Source organism: Protopterus annectens, chromosome 7.part0 (genome assembly GCF_019279795.1).
Source record: "Protopterus annectens isolate FY-2018-M chromosome 7.part0, PAN1.0, whole genome shotgun sequence".
In the NCBI taxonomy this organism is placed as follows: Eukaryota; Metazoa; Chordata; order Ceratodontiformes; family Protopteridae; genus Protopterus; species Protopterus annectens.
Window position 1 is genome coordinate 105,987,725 of NC_056739.1, and position 21,026 is coordinate 106,008,750.

The following is a 21,026-nucleotide window of genomic DNA, read 5'->3' on the forward strand; positions in this document are numbered from 1 at the left end:
CCGGCTTCTCCTTCTGCAGTGTCGTCGTAGGGCCTAAAGAAAATGGCTGCGTTGGCCTAGAACCCTCCACCAGAGAATCCAAAGCGGTCTGGGGTTCCAATTCTGCAGTAGCCAGGGGCTGCGTAGGCGCCTCACTGAAAACCGGTGAACCAGCGACCGGCCCAGCCGAGGCCTCGGAGTCTGGCTTGGATCTAGGCTGCCTGTCCTTATCTTTGCATTTTTTGTGCACGCCGGTAGTCAGTTGCTCCGAAGGCATAGTGTAATTAAATTTCCTACCGAAGTAGTGTCGTGCGAAATCAAAGCATCGCTTTATAGTTCGCTTATTGAACCTAGCACAAAACCGACAACCAGTGACGTCGTGGTCTGGGCCTAGGCAAGGTATAAGAATGAAAGTCCTTATGAGGTATTTGCTTCCCACAAGAAATACAATTGTTAACCTTTTCTGACATCGGTCTGAGGCAAGAAAAGTTTCCCCAATGGGGTACTTAGCTTTACTGAAGACTTCGGATCTGAAATTCGACTTTGAAAATCTCAGGAGTCGGCCGACCAGCACTTGCAAACTGCTTCTGCTTCGGGCACCGCGCGGCAAGAAAGACTGAAGAAAATGGTGTCGGATGCCTCTTATATACCCCTGGCGCACTGACGTCAGGGAAGAAGCGACAGCAACCGACGCCGGACCAAGACTTTGGAATTCAGGCCGACTGCGGGACCGCCTGACGACAGGATAACCCAAGTGTGATGACTGCAGCAGGGTAACACGATGAACATCATTATGATTTCCAGGTAGCCCGGAAAAATACCGGACAGGTGGCAATGCTAGATAGTACACATCCTTGAAGGTCTATCAAGCACATCCAGTCATCCTTGCTCAGAAAGGACAGAATTGACTGAACTGTGACCATCCAGAACTTGGTGTGTCAAACCAATTTGTTCAACACATTGAGATCTAAAATCAGTCTCCAGTCCCGTTTTCTTTGGCATTAAAAAGAATCTTGAGTAAGTTCCAGATTCTATTTGGTTTGAAGGGACTACTTGGATGACTCTTGCTAGCGGCATTTGGATTTCTAGTGCTGCTGCTTCCCACTGGTTGGGTGGAACATCGAGGATTTTCCTGGATAATGGAGGTAGCAGGGAAAAGGGAAAATATAACATGTAGAAATGATTCTCTGCATCTAACTGTCCTTTGTTATGTTTGGCCAGGCTTCCTGGTGCAGAGATAAGCGACCCCCAACTGCCTCCAGAGGAAGGCAATCAGATCTCCCTTCCAGAGCACTGAAAGGGTCTGCCAGAAAATGCATCTCTAGACCCTCGGTTTTGCAGGCCTCCTCTGCCTCGGGGGTGTCTTCTGCCATTATCATTCCCCCCTCTGCCTCTGGAGGAACTACCTCCATGTGTGTCCTGGAAAGAACCCTGAGGCTTCCTGAGCTACATCTTTTGACCTCCCAGTTGATTGCTGGAAAAGGTTCGTTGAGGGGTCAAAAAATGTATGTCCACTGTAGACAGGGTCTTTCAGTCTTTCTCACACCTGCAGTGTGTCTTTTACTGTGGGGTCAAACAAAAAAGAACCGTCAAAGGGAGTACCGACAAAAAAATTGGCTTGAAGGGCTCTGTAAAAAATCACACAGGCACATCCAGGCATGCCTCCTGATGGAAATACTTGAACCCTCAGCCTTTGAGGCACCTTCTGCAGCATGCAAGATAAGCCTCATGGACAAATTTGCAATAGATTGAAGGGCTGTCAACTGTGAGACAACAGAAGTGTGTGCCTCTGCAGTAGTGGCCACTGAAAAGGAGTTTGAAAGTTCCTTAATCAAGTCCCTTTGCAGACTCATGAAATGTGCCAAGTAGTTCAGAAATCGGAGAGCAAATATCACTGAAGCATAAACTCGCTTTCCAAACCTGTCCAGTGCCCTACATTTTCAGGACAGTGGAAACTCTGTTCTGCGAGTTCCTTCTTTGCAGCTGCCACCATGACCATTGCCTCAATTGGTACTCCTTACTCCAATGTTCTCTTCCTATCATGTCACGTGGAGCCAGAATATATCTGGTCTCTTGGGGATTGGCTCAATCTTCTCAGGTTTGTTCCACACTCTCTAAGAAACCAAATCAATAAGTTCATCAGTGGGCGGAGTGAACCAGGAGGGTAGATGGGCCAGTCTTGAAAGCTTCCAGAAATACTGACTCCTCAGGAGCTGGGTTTTGGGAAAACTAACCACCTTTCTGTTTAAGGATCTCAAAGATGTCTCCAAATAAGACATCTGGTGCTGATTTGGCAGACCCTTCTCCCTCATCAAAGTCAGTATCCTTGGTGACAGATTCCTGGGGGAAATCCAAGTGCATCCTCTTGCAAGTCCTCTTCCTAGGGACTTTGGTGGATTGACCCAGAGAAGTACCAGAAGAGATGACAATATCCAGTTGGGTGATCTGAAGATTTTGGGATGGCTGTCCTCATGGAGTAGAATGCAGAGGATCACTGTGCAAAGTTAATTGCAATGTCAAGGGAGGATCCGAGGGGGAAAGACCAGCCTGAACTGCCAGAGCAGAGAAAACAAAACCTCAAAAGCAGACTGCTCAGGAGAGAAGGAAGTCAATGGAGCCAAGAAAGCAAGTTTCTGGCCTGCCACCTCCCTCCACTTGGACAGCTATCCACCACAGGCAGTAGCCAAAGTTGAGCTGTCCAATGCCGAAGCTCTGAGAGGAAGAGATGGCTCAGAAAACCTCAAAGTTGATGTACTCCCCTCAGATCCGACCTGGAATCTTCAGCTCCAAAAGTCATCCAGATGCGAAGATGTCGGGGCCGGTGCACAGATCTGAAGACAATGCTCTCTTTGGATCAGACACAGAAGGGCCTGGAATGCTTGGATCTTAGGACTCTTGACACCACTGGTTGGGTCAGAGGAGTTGTTACAGGTGGAGAAGAAGATGGACGGTGTTCCTGACCCAAGGGGGTAAGAACAGTGAAGGCTCCCTTCTAAAATTGCTCCGTGAAGAATCTCATCATCCTTTCCACATCTGCCTTCATGAGACTTCTGGAGGAATGAGAGGGCACCACTTTAGGAGACTTGGAGTGCTGCTCCAAAAAAAGGAGAGGGCACACTGGAAGGGACCACATCAATGCCCGGCGAGTATATAGCATGAGGCAATGGCTTAGGATCCAGGGACTTCAGATCTGTAGAACGTTTTGTTGGATGTGAGGTTGTTGGACTGGAAAAGATACTTAGTCAGATCTGAAGATGGTTGGATCCCATCTTCCTCATTTTCTTTGGCTCAGAGGATGCAGTAGCAGACGAATCCACAGATCTCGACTTTTTTGAAGGGTCCTCAACTTTAATTTTAGGAGATTGAACTCCACTAAGGCTTCAGAGAATGGCAACATACCCTTTAAGATTAATTTGTTCTTTCTCTTAGTTAATGCCCTTGGATTAAATCCACTACACATATTGCAATCTTAATCTAGATGTTCCATATCTAAACAGCAGACACACCGTGTGTGGGCATCTGACAAAGGCATTTTATGCCCACATTTCTGACACTTTTTAAATCCTTTCTCAGACAAAATGTATGAAACAGTTATACTGGAAGGAACAGCAATAACAATCTAAGTAACAGTAATCAGAAGAAAAAAAGCCAGCAAAAATAAGGTAATACATTTTTTTTTTTTTTTACCAAGAACAGAAAAGGAAACTACAGGAGATTAATACCCGTCAGGAAAGAATAAATGGGGGTAGGAAAGGCCTACCAACAATGGTAACACAGAATATACTAACAAGTGTATAAGGGAGAATAAAGTTGAATAAAGGTGGCAAAAACTCTTTTATATATATATATATATATATATATATATATATATATGTATATATGTATATATGTATATATATATATATATATATATATATATATATATATATATATATATATTTATATATGTGTATATATATATGTATTGAATAAAGTATGTAATAGAAGCAGATTAATCAAAAACTAGTGTTTAAAGATAAGGTTTTTAAGAAATTTTACTCATCTCAACCAAATAGCTTGAGAGCTGCAGTTAAACCCATCTAGTCGCGAAAGAGGCAAACAAGATCTTGGGGACGTTAGGCATAGTGCACTGTGGTTAAGAAAGGAGTTTGACAGTTTTATAGTGGCCACGAGCTAGTGTAAGGGCTGAGTTGGTTCCGAACCCATCCATTGAGGAATGCTACACCTACTGAACAGTTCTAGTGCTTGTGGCTAAGATGCTGAAGGTCTTACAGGCAATGTTCAGAGATACTAGATCCCTTACTTCAATCACAGGCTTCAAAAGCAGGTGACTAAACATACTTAAAAACTACAGATATCCACTTACCGGCATGATGGAATCTCTGGAACAGTCACCACTGGTAGTGCTAAACGCTTCTCCTCCATTTCCAAATCCTCCCTTATCTTTTGCTTCAGTTTGACTTTACTCTTTTTGGGAACTGTTTTTTGTGAATTCTCCACATCTTCTTCATTTTCAGGTTTCTTCTCTTCTTCCTCCTCCTCCTCTTCTGCTTCACTGTTCGATACAGACTTACATTTTTTCACAGTGTCAGGAGGTGAATGAAGTTCACAGTATGCAGTTTTCCGAACAGTAAATGTTGTACCATTCAAACTAGTTTCTTTCACAGGCTCGATTTTCATGAAGAGTCCAGCTCGCTGAGCACAGGTCACATGGAATGCAGTGTAACAGTTAGTTTTGTGGCACTGAATAGAAGCTCCTACTGCTTTCTGTTTGCAAATGTAGCAAATCAGTTTCCATCTTGCAGGAGGGATGTTTTCTACTCCTTCAATAGGTTCCAGAAACACTGTGTTAGCAAAGCAGACTTCTGGGATCCAGATAGCACAGACTACATGTGCCCACCGGCCATCGCTTGTCTGTTTAAAAGCCCCACCTTTGTTTGGGCACAAAACACATTCTACAGGCCGAGAAGGGGACTGTAGGCAGCATCGACAAAGCCAAGGTCCTTCTGGAATGTACGGCACTCCATAACACTCCTGGTGTACGGCTAGATTGCAGATATCACAGAATAAGATAACATTACTGTTAAGACACTCATCATCTAAACAGATGCAGCAAAATGCATCCTCATCAATCAAAGACTGCTGAGGACTATTAAAACGCCCCTCAACATAAGACTCCTTCTCTAGCCGATCTATTAGAATTTCAAAAGTGTCTGGTGAGACAGGGTTCAGTCCATCAATAGTCCGTTTCTCATTCACAACATCCAGCCAGGCCATATCTTCTTCATCCATGTCATACTCCACTTCCATGTCCATCTCCTCAGCAGGCTTCTCAATGTAGCGGTAGTAAGCAGCAGGTAAGGGTGGAGCATTTGGTGGGGAGAGGGTATCAATGATCTTAAAACTGGGTTGCGGTAAATGCAGTGATGTACCTGGCATATGTTTTGAGGTAAAGTCTTTCTTTTTCCCTTTACAAGAAGATTTTTTACATTTTGATGGGAAAAGTGGCTGTTCACTGTTCTCTTTGTTGCTATTACACTCTGTAATGTCTTGGGCTGTCATCTCATCCTCAGTAATAATTGTTAAAGGATCATAGATGCTAATGCGGTGAAGTCGGCCATCAATGTCCACTTCCACTATACGCTGAGCCTGTGCATAGGTTAGCGTCTCACGGGTGGGAGAGCACTTAAGACTATATGGTGATGGTGAGCGACGACCCTCTGGGTTTAGCTTTGTTTTTCTCCTTGGCTTTCTCATGTTTGGAAGATTACCTGCAAAACATGGTACACAAACATTTTAATACAACGAGACAGACATTTTATTAGTTTAAACCTAAAGTCAAAAGACATAAAACTGCTACTAAATAAATTAATGTATGCCTGCATGTCACTCAAGGCCAGATAACCATACACATGCACTCACACACACACAAACGCACATGCACTCACACACTCTCACACACACAAGCATGCACATGCACTCTCTCACACACACGCACACACACATGCACTCTCACACACACACATGCACTCACGTACACACAGATTCTGCAGCCCCCTCTGCATCAATTTTAGTACATTAAAGCTGCACATTACTACCACACAGGGATTATTGTTGCACCATCATGCACATATTTTTACACTAGACCTAATGGAGATTACTCGGGGGGGGGGGGGGGACGACTTATTTGTAAGTAAACAGTTTCAGTTATGCTTGCAATAAAAATAACTTATTTTTGGAATTCCAAAATACAGTGCTTTCAGTCAAGAGTCTGCATGCCTAGCCTGTATGCATGCGTTTTACTAGACACTAGTTTCCACCTATACTGCAATGGGATGCATATCGATGAACTCTCCTTTGCCTGTAGATGTTTGTTTGTTTGTGTGTGTGTGGGGGGGGGGTGCTGACCCCTCAGACTTTGCTTAGGGAGCTTACTTCTAGAATTAGACTGTGGTCTCCTCTCAGTCTCACTGTTGAGAGTAGTAGTGAAATCAGGAGTTTTTTTTCTTGATGGTGACAGACAAAAAGACAATGTGTCACAGCAAATAAGTGGCAATACCTGCTGTGCAGATTAGCCATTATGTTCAGGGATCAGGCACTTCAGGTTGACTTGTCTTAGGTTCATAGGTTCATAGGTTTTTACTAGGCTAGCTGCCCTAAGGCATTTATAAGCCTAGCCCAAATTTTTGTGGCTTACGCCACCCCTTATATGAAAAAATACTGTGCCCATTAGTTTGTTGTGCCTCTGTCCAGCAGTGACACAGAGATGATTCCCGGGGTAAACCTACGATCTCCCATCCACAGGTCTAGATTTCTCTTGAACAGAGTCAGCGAGGTGCTCTGCCTCACATGGACCGGGATTTTATTCCACAGCATAGGGAGTCTCTGAGTGATAAATCTATCCCTCCAGCACGTCCTATTTATATCCGTGCTAAGGTTTAAGTCGCTTGCTCTAGTGGTTTTGGTGGATTTGGATTTTTGGGGGTGAAGCATGTCCATTAATTCTGGGTTGGACATGGCCTTGTATGTCAGGCACATGTCACCTCTGAGCAGACGGTATGCGACTGAATAGAGCTGGAGTTTCTTCAATCTGGCAGCATATGACAGATTTTGGAGTCCCTTTATCCTTTTGGTGAGGAACTTTTGGGGTCTCTCCAATTGCTGCAGATGTCGGGTGAGATACATCCCGAATGGGGCATTGTACTCGATCATTGGTCTGATAAGTGAAGAGTACAGGGGAACAATGACCTCACTAGATCTGGATGTGAATCCCTTCATGATCAGGTGGGCAATGTAGAAGGTCTTTCTAACCACTTTAGCAATGTGAGTGTCAAAGAAAGGCCACTGTCAACCTGGGTCCCCAGGTCCCTGATAACCTCTTCTGTGCTTAGTGGATTGCCACCTATATGGTAGCTTGGGGTTACCTTGTTTTTCCCGAAGGGTATGACTATACATTTTTGGCATTTAACTTCAGGCCATGGCTCTGGCACCAGCTATCTGTTTCCGTGAGTCCCTTCTGAAGGATATCCGTGTCCAATGCACTTTCCACTATGGCCCAGTTTGCAGTCGTCTGCAAACTTTGTCAGCCAAAGTCCTCCCATGCTGGCCTGTACTTCTGAGAAGTAGATGCCAAACAATAGGGGCCAAGGACCGAGCCCTGTGGGACACCACTTGTGACCGGCTTGGAGTCTGACACAGCGCCAGCAACTCTAACCCTGTGGGTTCTGTCCTTAAGCCAGTTTGCAACCCATCTTGTGACATATGGGTTTACATTTAAGCTGGTAAGTTTTTCTACAATACCCAAGTGGGGTATTGTGTCGAAAGCCTTTGCAAGGTCAAGGTAGGCTGTATGGACTGCCTTTCCCTCATCAATGGCCTTGGTGACTGTTTCGAAGAAGTCGACCAAGTTCAAAAGGCATGATCTTCCCTTGACAAAGCCAAACTGGGTCGGGTCCAATGTCTGCAAGTCCCCTATATCTTTGTTTATGAGCTCCATTATGATCCTCTCCATAGCTTTGCAGACTAGACTTGTTAAGCTTATGGGGCGGTAATTACCAGGGTCCGTAGAGGCGCCGCCTTTGTGGAGTGGGACCACAGCTGCCGTACGCCACTCCTTGGGCACGTATCCTGTGGTAAGGCTGAGATTAAACAGCTGCCTTATGTGCGTGGTTAATTCCTCATTTATCTCGTGTAGCACACAGCCGGGGACACCATCCGGTCCCATTGATGCTGTGTTTTTAGCTTTAGAGAGCAGCTTTCACCTGCGCATTTGAGATGTCCGGGAGGCTACACTCGGCTGGGATAGTTATCTCTCCTTTAGGGGAGAGGGGTGAAGTTTGCACTGAACCTGTCTGCCAGTATGTTGGCAATGTCTGTGGGTTCAGTGATTTTGTATCATTTTGGACTAATTCTGAGCATATCTGGGAGTTTCCACCCAGGTTCCTAACATAGCTGAAAAAGGCCTTATGATTGTCCTTTGAATCCATGGCAATTTTTCTCTCAAAATTGGCCTTAGATGATTTTATGAGTGCTCGTATTTTTTACTAATAATGATCAGGGGTGACTTCCCTTTTATGGATTTTGTTCTATCATGTAATAGCTTTCTCCTCTTATTGTAAAGTTTGTTAATGGCTGGGGTCCACCAGACTGGACGTTTGCACTTTGTGGAAAGAGTCTTGGTTTTATTTGGGATTGCCTGATCCATGCAGTCCTGGAGGTGTTCATAGAAGGCATTTGTAAGGGCTTCCGCAGCTTGGGTTGTGGTTTCCTCTGGCTCAGGGGCCTTGAAGGATACTACACCAGTCTTGAGTAGTGTGAAGTTTGCTTTAGAGAAGTTCTTCACTATGGCCTCTTTTGTTTGGGGTGGGGGCGGGATGTGGATTTCCAGTGAGATTAGTTTATGATCAGATCTCACCAATGAGGGATATACTTCCGGTGTGGAGCATTTTGTCCCCATGTTTGTTACAATGAGATCTAGTATATTTTCTCCTCTCGTGGGAACAGTGACTAGCTGTTCCATGGCATTTGAATTTATGAACTCCAGGAACCGTTGGGCTAGAAAGTTAGGGCTTGAGTAATGTTCCCAGTCTATATTTGGGTAGTTGAAGTCACCCAATATGATGGTGTTTGGAGATACATTTATACCCTCCAGTGTCTTCAGGTAGGCTGTGTGGGGTTCCTGAGTTTGAGAGGGTGGCCTGTAGCATGCTACAATTTGTAGAGCAGTTTTGCCTATGGTTAGTTGCACCTGGATGGTTTCCGAAGCTTGTGCATTGCCACCAACCTGGAGGTGTGGGTATCCTTTATGAATATGGATACACCCCTCCTTTTGTGGTGTGGTCCGGGTTTTGGGGCGGAACGCATGATATGAGGTAAAACCTAATAGTGCCGGGTGCTCTCAGGAGCCTTGAACCAGGTTTCAGTTACAGCACAGACATCGATGTTCTCCATACTGAGAAGGGCCTCGAGTGCGTGCATTTTGAGATTTAGACTTCTGGCATTGAGCAGCATTACCCTCAGTTTCTTCTCATTTTGTTTTCTAGGGTGGTAGGTTTAGAATTTGAGCCTTGCCTAAAAAGGCACTATGGGGGTGGCAAGAGCCTTAGCCAATATCCGAATCCCAGGGGTGACAGGTGCAAGCCGTCCCTTGCGAAGCAGCGTGGCTTGTCAAGCATGTCATCCCAGGCAGACAGACACTGGATCCCCTTTGAATGACACCAGACATTAAGCCAATTGTTAAAGCTGATCATCTTGTCTCTATATTGTGGCATCATTCTTGGTGAAGGAAGGATACTGCTCAGGGTTAGGGTCATACCTGCCTGGGCTACATAATCAGAGAGCTCCTCTATGTCTCTTTTCATGTAGTCCAGGGAGGTACGTCTCAGGTCATTCACACCAGCATGGACAATGACTGTGTCATATTTGTACTTGCCGTGGAGTGACCCCAGTGCTTGTGTTATGTGGCGGATTCTAGCGCCCGATAGGCAGCTTACTGTGACCCTCTCCTTGTTCAGCCTGGTGAGTGGGACGTCAGTGTGTCTGACTATGGAGTCACCTATGACAAGTATGTTTGGTGTTGTATTTGGCCTTAAGGGCTGTGACTGCTTTGCACACTGCTTTTGTGGTTTATGTGTTGCTTGTGGGGTGTCTTGAGGTAGCAGTTGTTTGGGTGTCTGCTTTGGAGGCCTCTGCTGTTTAGGTAAATTTTACTCAGAGCCTCCGAGTATGTCTTTGTGTGTTTATGTGTTTGATTCAGTGGAGTGGTAGCATTATGTGAGGCTGGTTTTGTGGTGTGTGTAGTTGCTTTCTCCTCCTGTCTGGTCTTGCCAGTCCTGAGTTGAGAGAGCTCAGCCTCCAGTTTGGCTAAATAGCTGCATCTCTCGCAAGTATTTGTGTTATGTGGGAGGAGGAGAGGGTTGTCTGTGTACATGAGGCAGTTATAACATTGCCTCAAGATTCCCAGATTCACCAGCTGGACCGAGAGGAGATTGACAACTGACCTTTGGACATGCTAGAATAATATTGGGAAATCCTTAATTGAAAACAAGGGCCAGTGGGGAGTGAGGGTGTAGTGCTTTTAATTTTTAGTGCTGACTTATATAATTGCTTTAGTGAGCAAGTGCCAGGTAACTTGAGTGCAATGTGTTACAAGTAACTAAATGCAAAACGACAAACAGTAACTTTCTTTCAAGTGAAACAAGGAAATAAGTACAGTTAGCAATGCAGATATCACTATTTATCCACAGAAAAGCTGAGAAGTTGCGTATTAGGTGGAATTAGCTTCCAGGGAAATAACAAGCAAACAAACAACAAGCATATAAACAAAGCTAGATTCAGCAGGCCTGGATCTAGTCTATGCTAGAGCAAACAAGGTGAACCAATTTCAGTAAGATACAGTTCAAATATTCAGGCACTATAAACCTTTAACCAGAAATTTCCAGCTCAGAAGGGCAGAGTCCAGCCTCTTCTCCCACAAGAGTGCAGACCACGAACCTTCTTAATGTAAAATAACTGGCCTGAAGCCCAAGTGCCTAAACCAGAACTAATACACTTGGACACTGGGCTCTCAATCAGCAGTTCCCAACTTAGAAGGATGAAAGCTACCTGTCCTGCCACCACAGTGCTTGCCACAAACCTTCCTAATGTAAAACAACTGGTCTGAAGCCCAAGTGCTTAATCCAAAAGACTTGAATGATAGCTACACTTTAATCAAGTTACAACCAAGCAGTAATAAATACCATTGAATACTTTAGAGAATGTCTGGATTAGTGCTCAAGTTACACAAACAAAGCTAGATCCAGCAGGCCCGAATCCAGTCTATGCCACAGCAAACAAGGCACCAACTTCAGTAAGAAACAGTTCAGATATGCATGCACTATAAGCCTTTAACCAGAAATTCCCAGCTCAGAAGGGCAGAGTCCAGCCTCTCCTCCCACAAAGAGTGCAGACCACGAACCCTCTTAATGTAAAATAACTGGCTTGAAAGCCCAAGTGCTTAAACCAGAATTAATACACTTTTAGAATAACAGACACTGAGCCCTCAATCAGCAGTTCTCAACCTAGAAGGATGTAAGCTACCTGTTCTGCCACAACAGTGCAGACCACAAACCCTCCCAGTGCAAAACAACTAACTGGTCTGAAGCCCAAGTGTTTAAACCAAAAGGCTTAGAGTGAGTTACACCAAGCAGTAATAAATACAATTGAGTATTTTAAGATGATGCAAAAGTAAAAAGAAGTAGGTAAAAACACAAGTACAGTAAAAGCAGATGAATTTTTTTTTTTTCTTAACAAGTGCTGAGATCAAAGAAACAGATTTGAGTGCTGAAACTAGAAAACTGGCTAGTTATAAGAAAAAAAACAAGCTAGAAGGCTTCCCTCAAACACAGAAGGGCTTGGGGGCTCAGAAGCCTACAAATAGTCTGTACCACTTAACAAGAAAGGCAGGAAATAAGCTTAATTTTTTTTTTTTTTTTTATTTCCCAGATGCTCTCTTTGTACACAGTAGGAGTGCCTGAAATCAGAATATGATCTCACTGCACTCAGTTGAGTGAGCAAATGAGATGGGCCCAGAGGCAGGCTGAGGGGCGGGCAGTTTCAATGCCACTAAGATTGAAGAGCAGAATAACTTCAGTTAAAAATTCCTTCAACACTCCTTCATACACAGTTTAAATCAATTAAATACTGTATTTTTTAAAAAAAAAGTGCAGATAAAAGGTACTTAAATTCTCTTATACGTCCAGTTGAATATAACCAAGTTCTTAGCTGGCCAAGCTGAAGTTTTAAAGCAGGAATTATTTCACATGCACCAGTTTAAATATGCAAGGACAGGAAATCAAAGAATGTGGCTACCCCCACACCTGTAATTACTAGCAAATAACAAAATTCAGCCAACACTAGCTTCAGTTCAAGTTACTGAAGAGCAGAATAACTTCAGTTAAAAATTCCTTCAACACTCCTTCATACACAGTTTAAATCAATTAAATACTGTATTTTTAAAACAAAAGTGCAGATAAAAGGTACTTAAATTCTCTTATACGTCCAGTTGAATATAACCAAGTTCTTAGCTGGCCAAGCTGAAGTTTTAAAGCAGGAATTATTTCACATGCACCAGTTTAAATATGCAAGGACAGGAAATCAAAGAATGTGGCTACCCCCACACCTGTAATTACTAGCAAATAACAAAATTCAGCCAACACTAGCTTCAGTTCAAGTTACTGAAGAGCAGAATAACTTCAGTTAAAAATTCCTTCAACACTCCTTCATACACAGTTTAAATCAATTAAATACTGTATTTTTTAAAAAAAAAAAAGTGCAGATAAAAGGTACTTAAATTCTCTTATACGTCCAGTTGAATATAACCAAGTTCTTAGCTGGCCAAGCTGAAGTTTTAAAGCAGGAATTATTTCACATGCACCAGTTTAAATATGCAAGGACAGGAAATCAAAGAATGTGGCTACCCCCACACCTGTAATTACTAGCAAATAACAAAATTCAGCCAACACTAGCTTCAGTTCAAGTTACTGAAGAGCAGAATAACTTCAGTTAAAAATTCCTTCAACACTCCTTCATACACAGTTTAAATCAATTAAATACTGTATTTTTTTAAAAAAAAGTGCAGATAAAAGGTACTTAAATTCTCTTATACGTCCAGTTGAATATAACCAAGTTCTTAGCTGGCCAAGCTGAAGTTTTAAAGCAGGAATTATTTCACATGCACCAGTTTAAATATGCAAGGACAGGAAATCAAAGAATGTGGCTACCCCACACCTGTAATTACTAGCAAATAACAAAATTCAGCCAACACTAGCTTCAGTTTAAGTTACTGAAGAGCAGAATAACTTCAGTTAAAAATTCCTTCAACACTCCTTCATACACAGTTTAAATCAATTAAATACTGTATTTTTTTAAAAAAGTGCAGATAAAAGGTACTTAAATTCTCTTATACGTCCAGTTGAATATAACCAAGTTCTCAGCTGGCCAAGCTGAAGTTTTAAAGCAGGAATTATTTCACATGCACCAGTTTAAATATGCAAGGACAGGAAATCAAAGAATGTGGCTACCCCCACACCTGTAATTACTAGCAAATAACAAAATTCAGCCAACACTAGCTTCAGTTCAAGTTACTGAAGAGCAGAATAACTTCAGTTAAAAATTCCTTCAACACTCCTTCATACACAGTTTAAATCAATTAAATACTGTATTTTTAAAAAAAAAGTGCAGATAAAAGGTACTTAAATTCTCTTATACGTCCAGTTGAATATAACCAAGTTCTTAACTGGCCAAGCTGAAGTTTTAAAGCAGGAATTATTTCACATGCACCAGTTTAAATATGCAAGGACAGGAAATCAAAGAATGTGGCTACCCCCACACCTGTAATTACTAGCAAATAACAAAATTCAGCCAACACTAGCTTCAGTTTAAGTTACTGAAGAGCAGAATAACTTCAGTTAAAAATTCCTTCAACACTCCTTCATACACAGTTTAAATCAATTAAATACTGTACTTTTAAAACAAAAAGTGCAGATAAAAGGTACTTAAATTCTCTTATACGTCCAGTTGAATATAACCAAGTTCTTAGCTGGCCAAGCTGAAGTTTTAAAGCAGGAATTATTTCACATGCACCAGTTTAAATATGCAAGGACAGGAAATCAAAGAATGTGGCTACCCCAACACCTGTAATTACTAGCAAATAACAAAATTCAGCCAACACTAGCTTCAGTTCAAGTTACTGAAGAGCAGAATAACTTCAGTTAAGAATTCCTTCAACACTCCTTCATACACAGTTTAAATCAATTAAATACTGTATTTTTAAAAAAAAAGTGCAGATAAAAGGTACTTAAATTCTCTTATACGTCCAGTTGAATATAACCAAGTTCTTAGCTGGCCAAGCTGAAGTTTTAAAGCAGGAATTATTTCACATGCACCAGTTTAAATATGCAAGGACAGGAAATCAAAGAATGTGGCTACCCCCACACCTGTAATTACTAGCAAATAACAAAATTCAGCCAACACTAGCTTCAGTTCAAGTTACTGAAGAGCAGAATAACTTCAGTTAAAAATTCCTTCAACACTCCTTCATACACAGTTTAAATCAATTAAATACTGTATTTTTTTTAAAAAAAGTGCAGATAAAAGGTACTTAAATTCTCTTATGCGTCCAGTTGAATATAACCAAGTTCTTAGCTGGCCAAGCTGAAGTTTTAAAGCAGGAATTATTTCACATGCACCAGTTTAAATATGCAAGGACAGGAAATCAAAGAATGTGGCTACCCCCACACCTGTAATTACTAGCAAATAACAAAATTCAGCCAACACTAGCTTCAGTTCAAGTTACTGAAGAGCAGAATAACTTCAGTTAAAAATTCCTTCAACACTCCTACATACACAGTTTAAATCAATTAAATACTGTATTTTAAAAAAAAAGTGCAGATAAAAGGTACTTAAATTCTCTTATACGTCCATTTGAATATAACCAAGTTCTTAGCTGGCCAAGCTGAAGTTTTTATATTCAAAGTCCTCGTCCCCTTAAGCAGGGAAATTTCCACCTGCCTTGATTGATGTGTAAACAGTTGTGCACCTCAGGCATCTTAAGAAAGACAAGCAAGAGACATAAAAAAAAAAAAAAAAAAAAAAATTTAGGTAAAACTGAAAATAAAGGAAACTACCTCAATTCAAAAAAAAAATCACTGCAAAAGGCATCTGATCGGTGTGGATGTGTTCTGGAAAGACAGGATTCTACTGATACATGGCAACTTCAGTCACAGAGACAATCCCACTAAGCCACCAGGAAAGAAGTACAACAGTTCTGCACCATGGACATCCTAAAAAAGATGAAAGGGAAGCACAAAAATCAGATAAAGAATGTGCTTCCTCTAAGTTCTTAAAAGAACTAGTGGTAAAGCACAAAATGAAGGAAGTCTGCTCAATTCAGTACAGTAATCACTGCACCTTGTCAGGGAAACTACACTTGAAAAGGGTCAGGCCAAAATCATCTATGCTGCTACTCTGGCTTTCGAGATTAGGATAACTTCAAATTTTATTAAGGTGTTTTTTTATCAAAGTACTTTGTATGGAGTTACAGCAGCAAAACATGGTAAGTAAATAAAAATCTAACAGTAACAGCATAAAACATATTAATAAAAAGAAGTTATGTACTCACCATAACGTTCCATCTGAGTAGGTAAACTTCATTTGTCAGCAACCTGTGGGCTACCATCCGATATGGATCCGAGTCGGCAGCATACCCAGCAAAAGATCTGAGCTCCAAGCTCCTCCCCCTACCCATACTGCACTGCAACTTCCTTCCAATCCTCAGATTGAGTTTGCCACTCCATACATGACACTAACAAACTAACCTGAGACCCCTAAACCAAGGACAAACCTCCAACTCGTGAACTCTGGACATAGAGTTCAGCAAAAAAAAAAAACGCCAAAGCAAGGGGGAAGGAGGGAGGGACGGCTGCTGACAAATGAAGTTTACTTACTCAGATGGAACGTTATGGTGAGTACATAACTTCTTTATCTGAAGTAGTTAACTTCATTTGATCAGCAACCTGTGGGACAGAGTCCCCAGCTACCTCAAATCTTGGGAGGCCCTTAAGGAAGGATATTCCGGAGCACTGCAGAGCCAAAAGAAGCCCTTCCTCTAGACACCAAATCCAGTTTATAATGATTAATAAAGGTGTGAGAAGACGCCCAGGAAGCCTCTGAGCAAATGTCATCCAGGGAAACTCTAGACCAGAATGCTGCAGACGTCGCCATAAAATGTGTAGAATGGGCATGAACTCCTACTGGTTCTGGTAAACAAAGCCCTCTGTATGCTTGTAGGATACAAAGGGAAATCCACCTAGCAAGAGTCACCTTTGAAACTGGTTTCCCTAAAAAGGGCTTAGCAAAAGAAACAAAAAGTTGACCAGATTTGCGAAAGGCCGCCGTCCTGTGCAAATAAAAACGTAACTGCCTGTGAACATCCAGCAAATGAAGTTTGTATTCCCCTTTGTTCTGAAAATTAGGGAAAAAGACAGGCAAAATTAATAGATTGATTAATATTTGTCTCAGAAGCAACTTCAGGAAGAAAGGATGGATTAGTCCTGAGAGACACCCTGTCCTTATGAAACACAAGGTATGGGGGCTTCATACAAACAGCTTGCAGCTCCAACACTCTCCTTGCTGAAGTTATAGCTACCAGAAAAGCAGTCTTCCATGACAAAAATTTTAAGTCAACTGATGCCGAGGGCTCGAAAGGAGGCGCAACTAAGGCCTGAAGAACCGCAGTCAGATCCCACAGCGGTGATGGATTCCTAATAGGGGGTTGCAAAAGAAAAGTGCCTTTCAAAAAGGTCTCACAAATTCTGGCAGCAGCGAGGGAGCCTAAATTGTCCCCTACATGGAAATGAGAAATAGCCGCCAGCTGGACTTTAACTGTGGAGGAGCTGGCTCCTAGCTGGAAGATACGAGACAAAAAGTCTAATACCCCTGGGACTGAAGTGGTAAAAGGATCTAGATTTCTCTGTGAAGCCCAAACGGAGAAGCGTCTCCATTTGCTAGAATACATTTTCCTGGTAGAGGATTTATGTGCTGCAACCAAGATAGATTCAACAGGGAAAGAGATACCGGGAGTCCTAGCAACTAGTGGAACTGGAGCAGCCAAGCTGTGAGCTTCAGCCTGTCCAGATTCGGAGGAAACATTCCCGAGGGATGACGAATTAGATCCAGAATGGGATCAAAGATCCAAAGTGGAGCTATGAGATGAGAACATAGGCAGGGGAACCAGACTTGATGAGGCCAGAATGGGGCTATGAGGATCAATCTGCTCCCCAACCGGGGAGCTTTCTGTAAGAATTTTATCATGAGCAGGAGTGGGGGATATGCATAAAGAAGACCGGGTGGCCAAGCATGAACAAGAGCGTCTCTGGGGCTTTCCCCCCTCGGGGGGATTAGAGCGAAAAACTCACTGCACTTCGTGTTGGAAGGCGATGCGAAGAGATCGCAGCAAGGCTGACCCCACTTGAGGAAGATCTGTTCCGCTACACAAGGGTTCAGAGACCACTCGTAAGAAGAAAGGATAATTCTGCTCAATTTATCCGCCAAGATGTTGGACCAATCCAGAATGTGCTGTGCTATCAGAAAGCGGTTGGTGGAGATCGCCCATTCCCAGACTCTCATGGCTTCTCGAAAAAGGGGATAAGACTTGGTTCCTCCCTGTTTGTTGATATACCAGACCACTGACATATTGTCTGACTGGATCACAATAGTTCCCAGAGGTAGATAAGCATGAAGGGGCTGCAACGCTAAAAGGACCGCTCTCATCTCTAGGACATTTATATGCAAAACAGTCTCATTTTGAGTCCACGTGCCTTGAACAGTCCTGCCCGAACAATGCCCCCCCACCCTAGGCGGGAGGCGTCCGTGGTCACCATGGCTTGGGGTTGGGGCGCAAGGAAGGGACATCCCTCCTGCAAATTCCGAGATTGGAGCCACCATGTGAGAGCATTTCTGCACACTCTGCTCAGCAGGATCGGAAAATCTAGAGGTTGATGAAAAATCGACCACTGAGCTTGCAACGTCCACTGTAAAATTCTCATATGCAGACGAGCATAAGGGATCAGGTTGATAGCTGCTGCCATGGACCCTAAGGCTCTCGGGACTAATTCTGCATGGGGTACAGGGGACTGCAGAAGTGCTAACACATGAAGTGTTAGGCTGTGTAGTCTGTCTGGGGTTAAGAATGCTCTGGCCTGGCGAAAATCTATTCTTGCCCCTATGAAGTCTAACACTTGAACAGGTTGAAGGGAAGACTTCCTTAGGTTTATGGTAATCCCTAGCCAAGGTGATATCCGGAGAAAGAAATCTCTGGCTAGTAAGAATAAATGCCTGGTGGGGGCGGTGAGAAGCCAGTCGTCCAGGTACGGAAAGCCCTGAAGTCTCAGGTGGACCGCTACAACTGCCATGACCCTTGGTGAACACCCTGGGGGCTGTGGTGAGACTGAAGGGTAGGACCCTGAACTGATAATGACTGGCCCCTAGCCAAAGGTGGAGGAACCTCCTGGATCGCCTGTCCATCAGAATATGGTAGTACGCATCCTTGAGGTCTATCGAGCACAACCAGTCTTCCTCCTGCAGGAAGGGCAAAATGGATTGAAGCATGACCATCCGGAACGTTTCCTCGGCAACTAACAGGTTTACTGTTGACAAGCTGAGAATCGGCCTTATGTCCCCCATCTTTTTTGGCACCAAAAAGAACCTGGAATAGATACCTGATCCGGACAGGTCTGGGGGTACCTGCTGGATGGCTCTTTTTTCTAGTAGTTTTTGTATTTCCAAGTCCGCAGCCTCCCACTGAGTGGGTGGAACGTCCGGGAGGCGCCTTGTGTAAGGGGGCTTGTTTATGAAGGGAATAGAATAGCCTCTGGATATTATTCGAAACACCCAGCTATCTGTCGTGATGGACTCCCATTGGGCTAGGTGCATCGAAAAACACACCCCTGACTGCCTCCAGAGAGGAGCAATCGGGTAACCCCTCAGGGTTGCTGCGCGGGTCGCTCTGAAAAAGGTTCACGTGACCCGAACTTCTTCGGCCCCCCTCTGCCTCTGGGCCGGCGCCCACCTTGTCCCCCCCTCTGCCTCTGGGGGAGAAGGAGTCCTGAGCATTCTGGGACTGCTAAGTTTTCCGGAACCACAGCTTCTTTTGCCCTCACTGGTTCCTGGAGAAGGACCTTTGAGGGTTAGAGAAGCGGATTCCGAAGGCTGACAGCGTCTTCCCGTCTTTCTCGCTCTGGAGAGGCGAATCGTGGACAGTCTTCCCAAACAGGGTGGAACCGTCAAAAGGTGCGTTGGCAAAGGACGCCTGGAAGGGTTCCGAGAAGTCACAAAGATGGAGCCAGGCATGACCAATAGCGGCTCCCTCGGTGGCATTAGAGAGTAAACACATGGACGTATTGGACACAGACTTGAGAGTTGATAAAAAAAATGTAGAAACGGTCCGATACACATGCATATAAATTTAATACCATATAAACACAAATGCTGCGGTAGCGTTGTCGCCTCACAGTAAGACGCTGTCCGGTTCGATTCTCAGCTAGAGCGTCTTCTGCGTGGAGACATGCGTGAATTGGCGTACCTTCATTGAAGGTTGTGCGTCAGGGCTGGTAACTCGGCACGTAAAAATCAACAACCAATCATTAGCAGACCGGAGTTCCGCTGTGGCGACCCCTAACCGAGAAAAGCCGAAAGAAACAACAATATAAACACAAATAAAACAAACGTATTTAGCGCTTTCATCTCTCTCAGGAGACTTCATCAGAATACAATTGATGCCATTTATTCTACCATTTTATATACAAACTTACAAATTAAATCATTAATTGCGTCACCAATCAAATTCCATTTGGCAAATGTTCTCATTAACATTTAAGAAAGCATATATTTAATAACACATCGTGGAATGCTTTAAAAACAACACAAACAAAATAAAAGCAATTTATATATTCTCTACCTTTATATTTATAAATATAATACACTTACAAACATTTTAAAAATGTTTATTAATTTAAATAGATTTAAGTTATGTTATTAGCCCTTTCTACTAACATGGGTGTAATAGAAACTGTTTCATTCAGCCCCGGTGGAAGCAGAGCTGCTAATTTCAACTGCCAAACAGTTTCTTTCTTTAACAGATTTTTCCATTCCCCCCCTCTGGGGTTCAAATTCACCTTATCCAGTATTCCAAAAAAGAATTTTGTAAATGTGGGACAAGAAAGGGAATGTTTGCACAAGGCATTGGTCATCTTTTTGCTTTTTATATCATTTATGTGCTCATAAATTCTAGTTTTAAAAGCACGCTCAGTTTTGCCCACATAAAAATGGGGGCATGTCTCACACAATGCTAAGTAAACCACTCTATTAGCATTGCAATTCCCTCTCTTAAAAACACACTATTTTGTCCACAATTCTCCAATTTTACAACCCTTTCTTTCATAATAAATGAACATTGTAGGGAATATATAAATTGATTATTTTATTTTGTTTGTGTTGTTTTTAAAGTATTCCATGATATGTTATTAAATATATGCTTTCTTAAATGTTAATGAGAACATTTGCCAAATGGAATTTGATTGGTGACACAATTAATGATTTAATTTGTAAGTTTATATATAAAATGATAGAAGAAATTGCATCAATTGTATTCTGATGAAGTCTCCTGGGAGAGATGAAAGCGCTAAATACGTTTGTTTTATTTGTGTTTATATGGTATTAAATTTATTTGGATGTGTATCGGACCACTTCTACATTTTTTTTTACAGACTTGAGAGTGGCCATATGAGCTGAGAAGGTCCGTTTATCCTCGGCCGACATGGACTCCTAGGGAGATTCGGCATACTCTTTCACGAGGTCCCGCTGCAGTCGAATTACGTGGGCCAAGTAATTCAGTGCTCTTATAGCAAAGGTGGCTGAAGCAAAAATCCGCTTTCCAAGACTGTCCATAGCCCTGGACTCCTTGTCTGGGGGGGTGGACTGAGGAACTTTCTTGGGCGAGTTCCTTTTTTGTG

General features: G+C 42.9%; 1 protein-coding gene across 3 annotated transcripts in view; it reads right to left on the bottom strand.

Annotated features, from left to right (window-relative positions):
- BRPF3 (bromodomain and PHD finger containing 3) overlaps positions 1-15,278 on the bottom strand; it is a 1,617,494-nt gene extending 1,602,216 nt beyond the window's left edge. Inside the window, exons 1-2 of one of the 3 annotated variants that reach the window (XM_044076533.1) lie at positions 15,144-15,278; positions 4,346-5,750 (exon numbers count right to left, since the gene is read on the bottom strand). In XM_044076533.1, the coding sequence (XP_043932468.1) occupies positions 4,346-5,736 (1,391 nt within the window). In that variant the 5' untranslated portion in view covers positions 5,737-5,750; positions 15,144-15,278. Of the gene's footprint in view, positions 1-4,345; positions 5,792-15,143 lie in introns of those variants that run through there. The other 2 variants (XM_044076534.1, XM_044076535.1) reach the window with 2 other exon arrangements.
- Between the last annotated feature and the right edge of the window lie 5,748 nt (positions 15,279-21,026).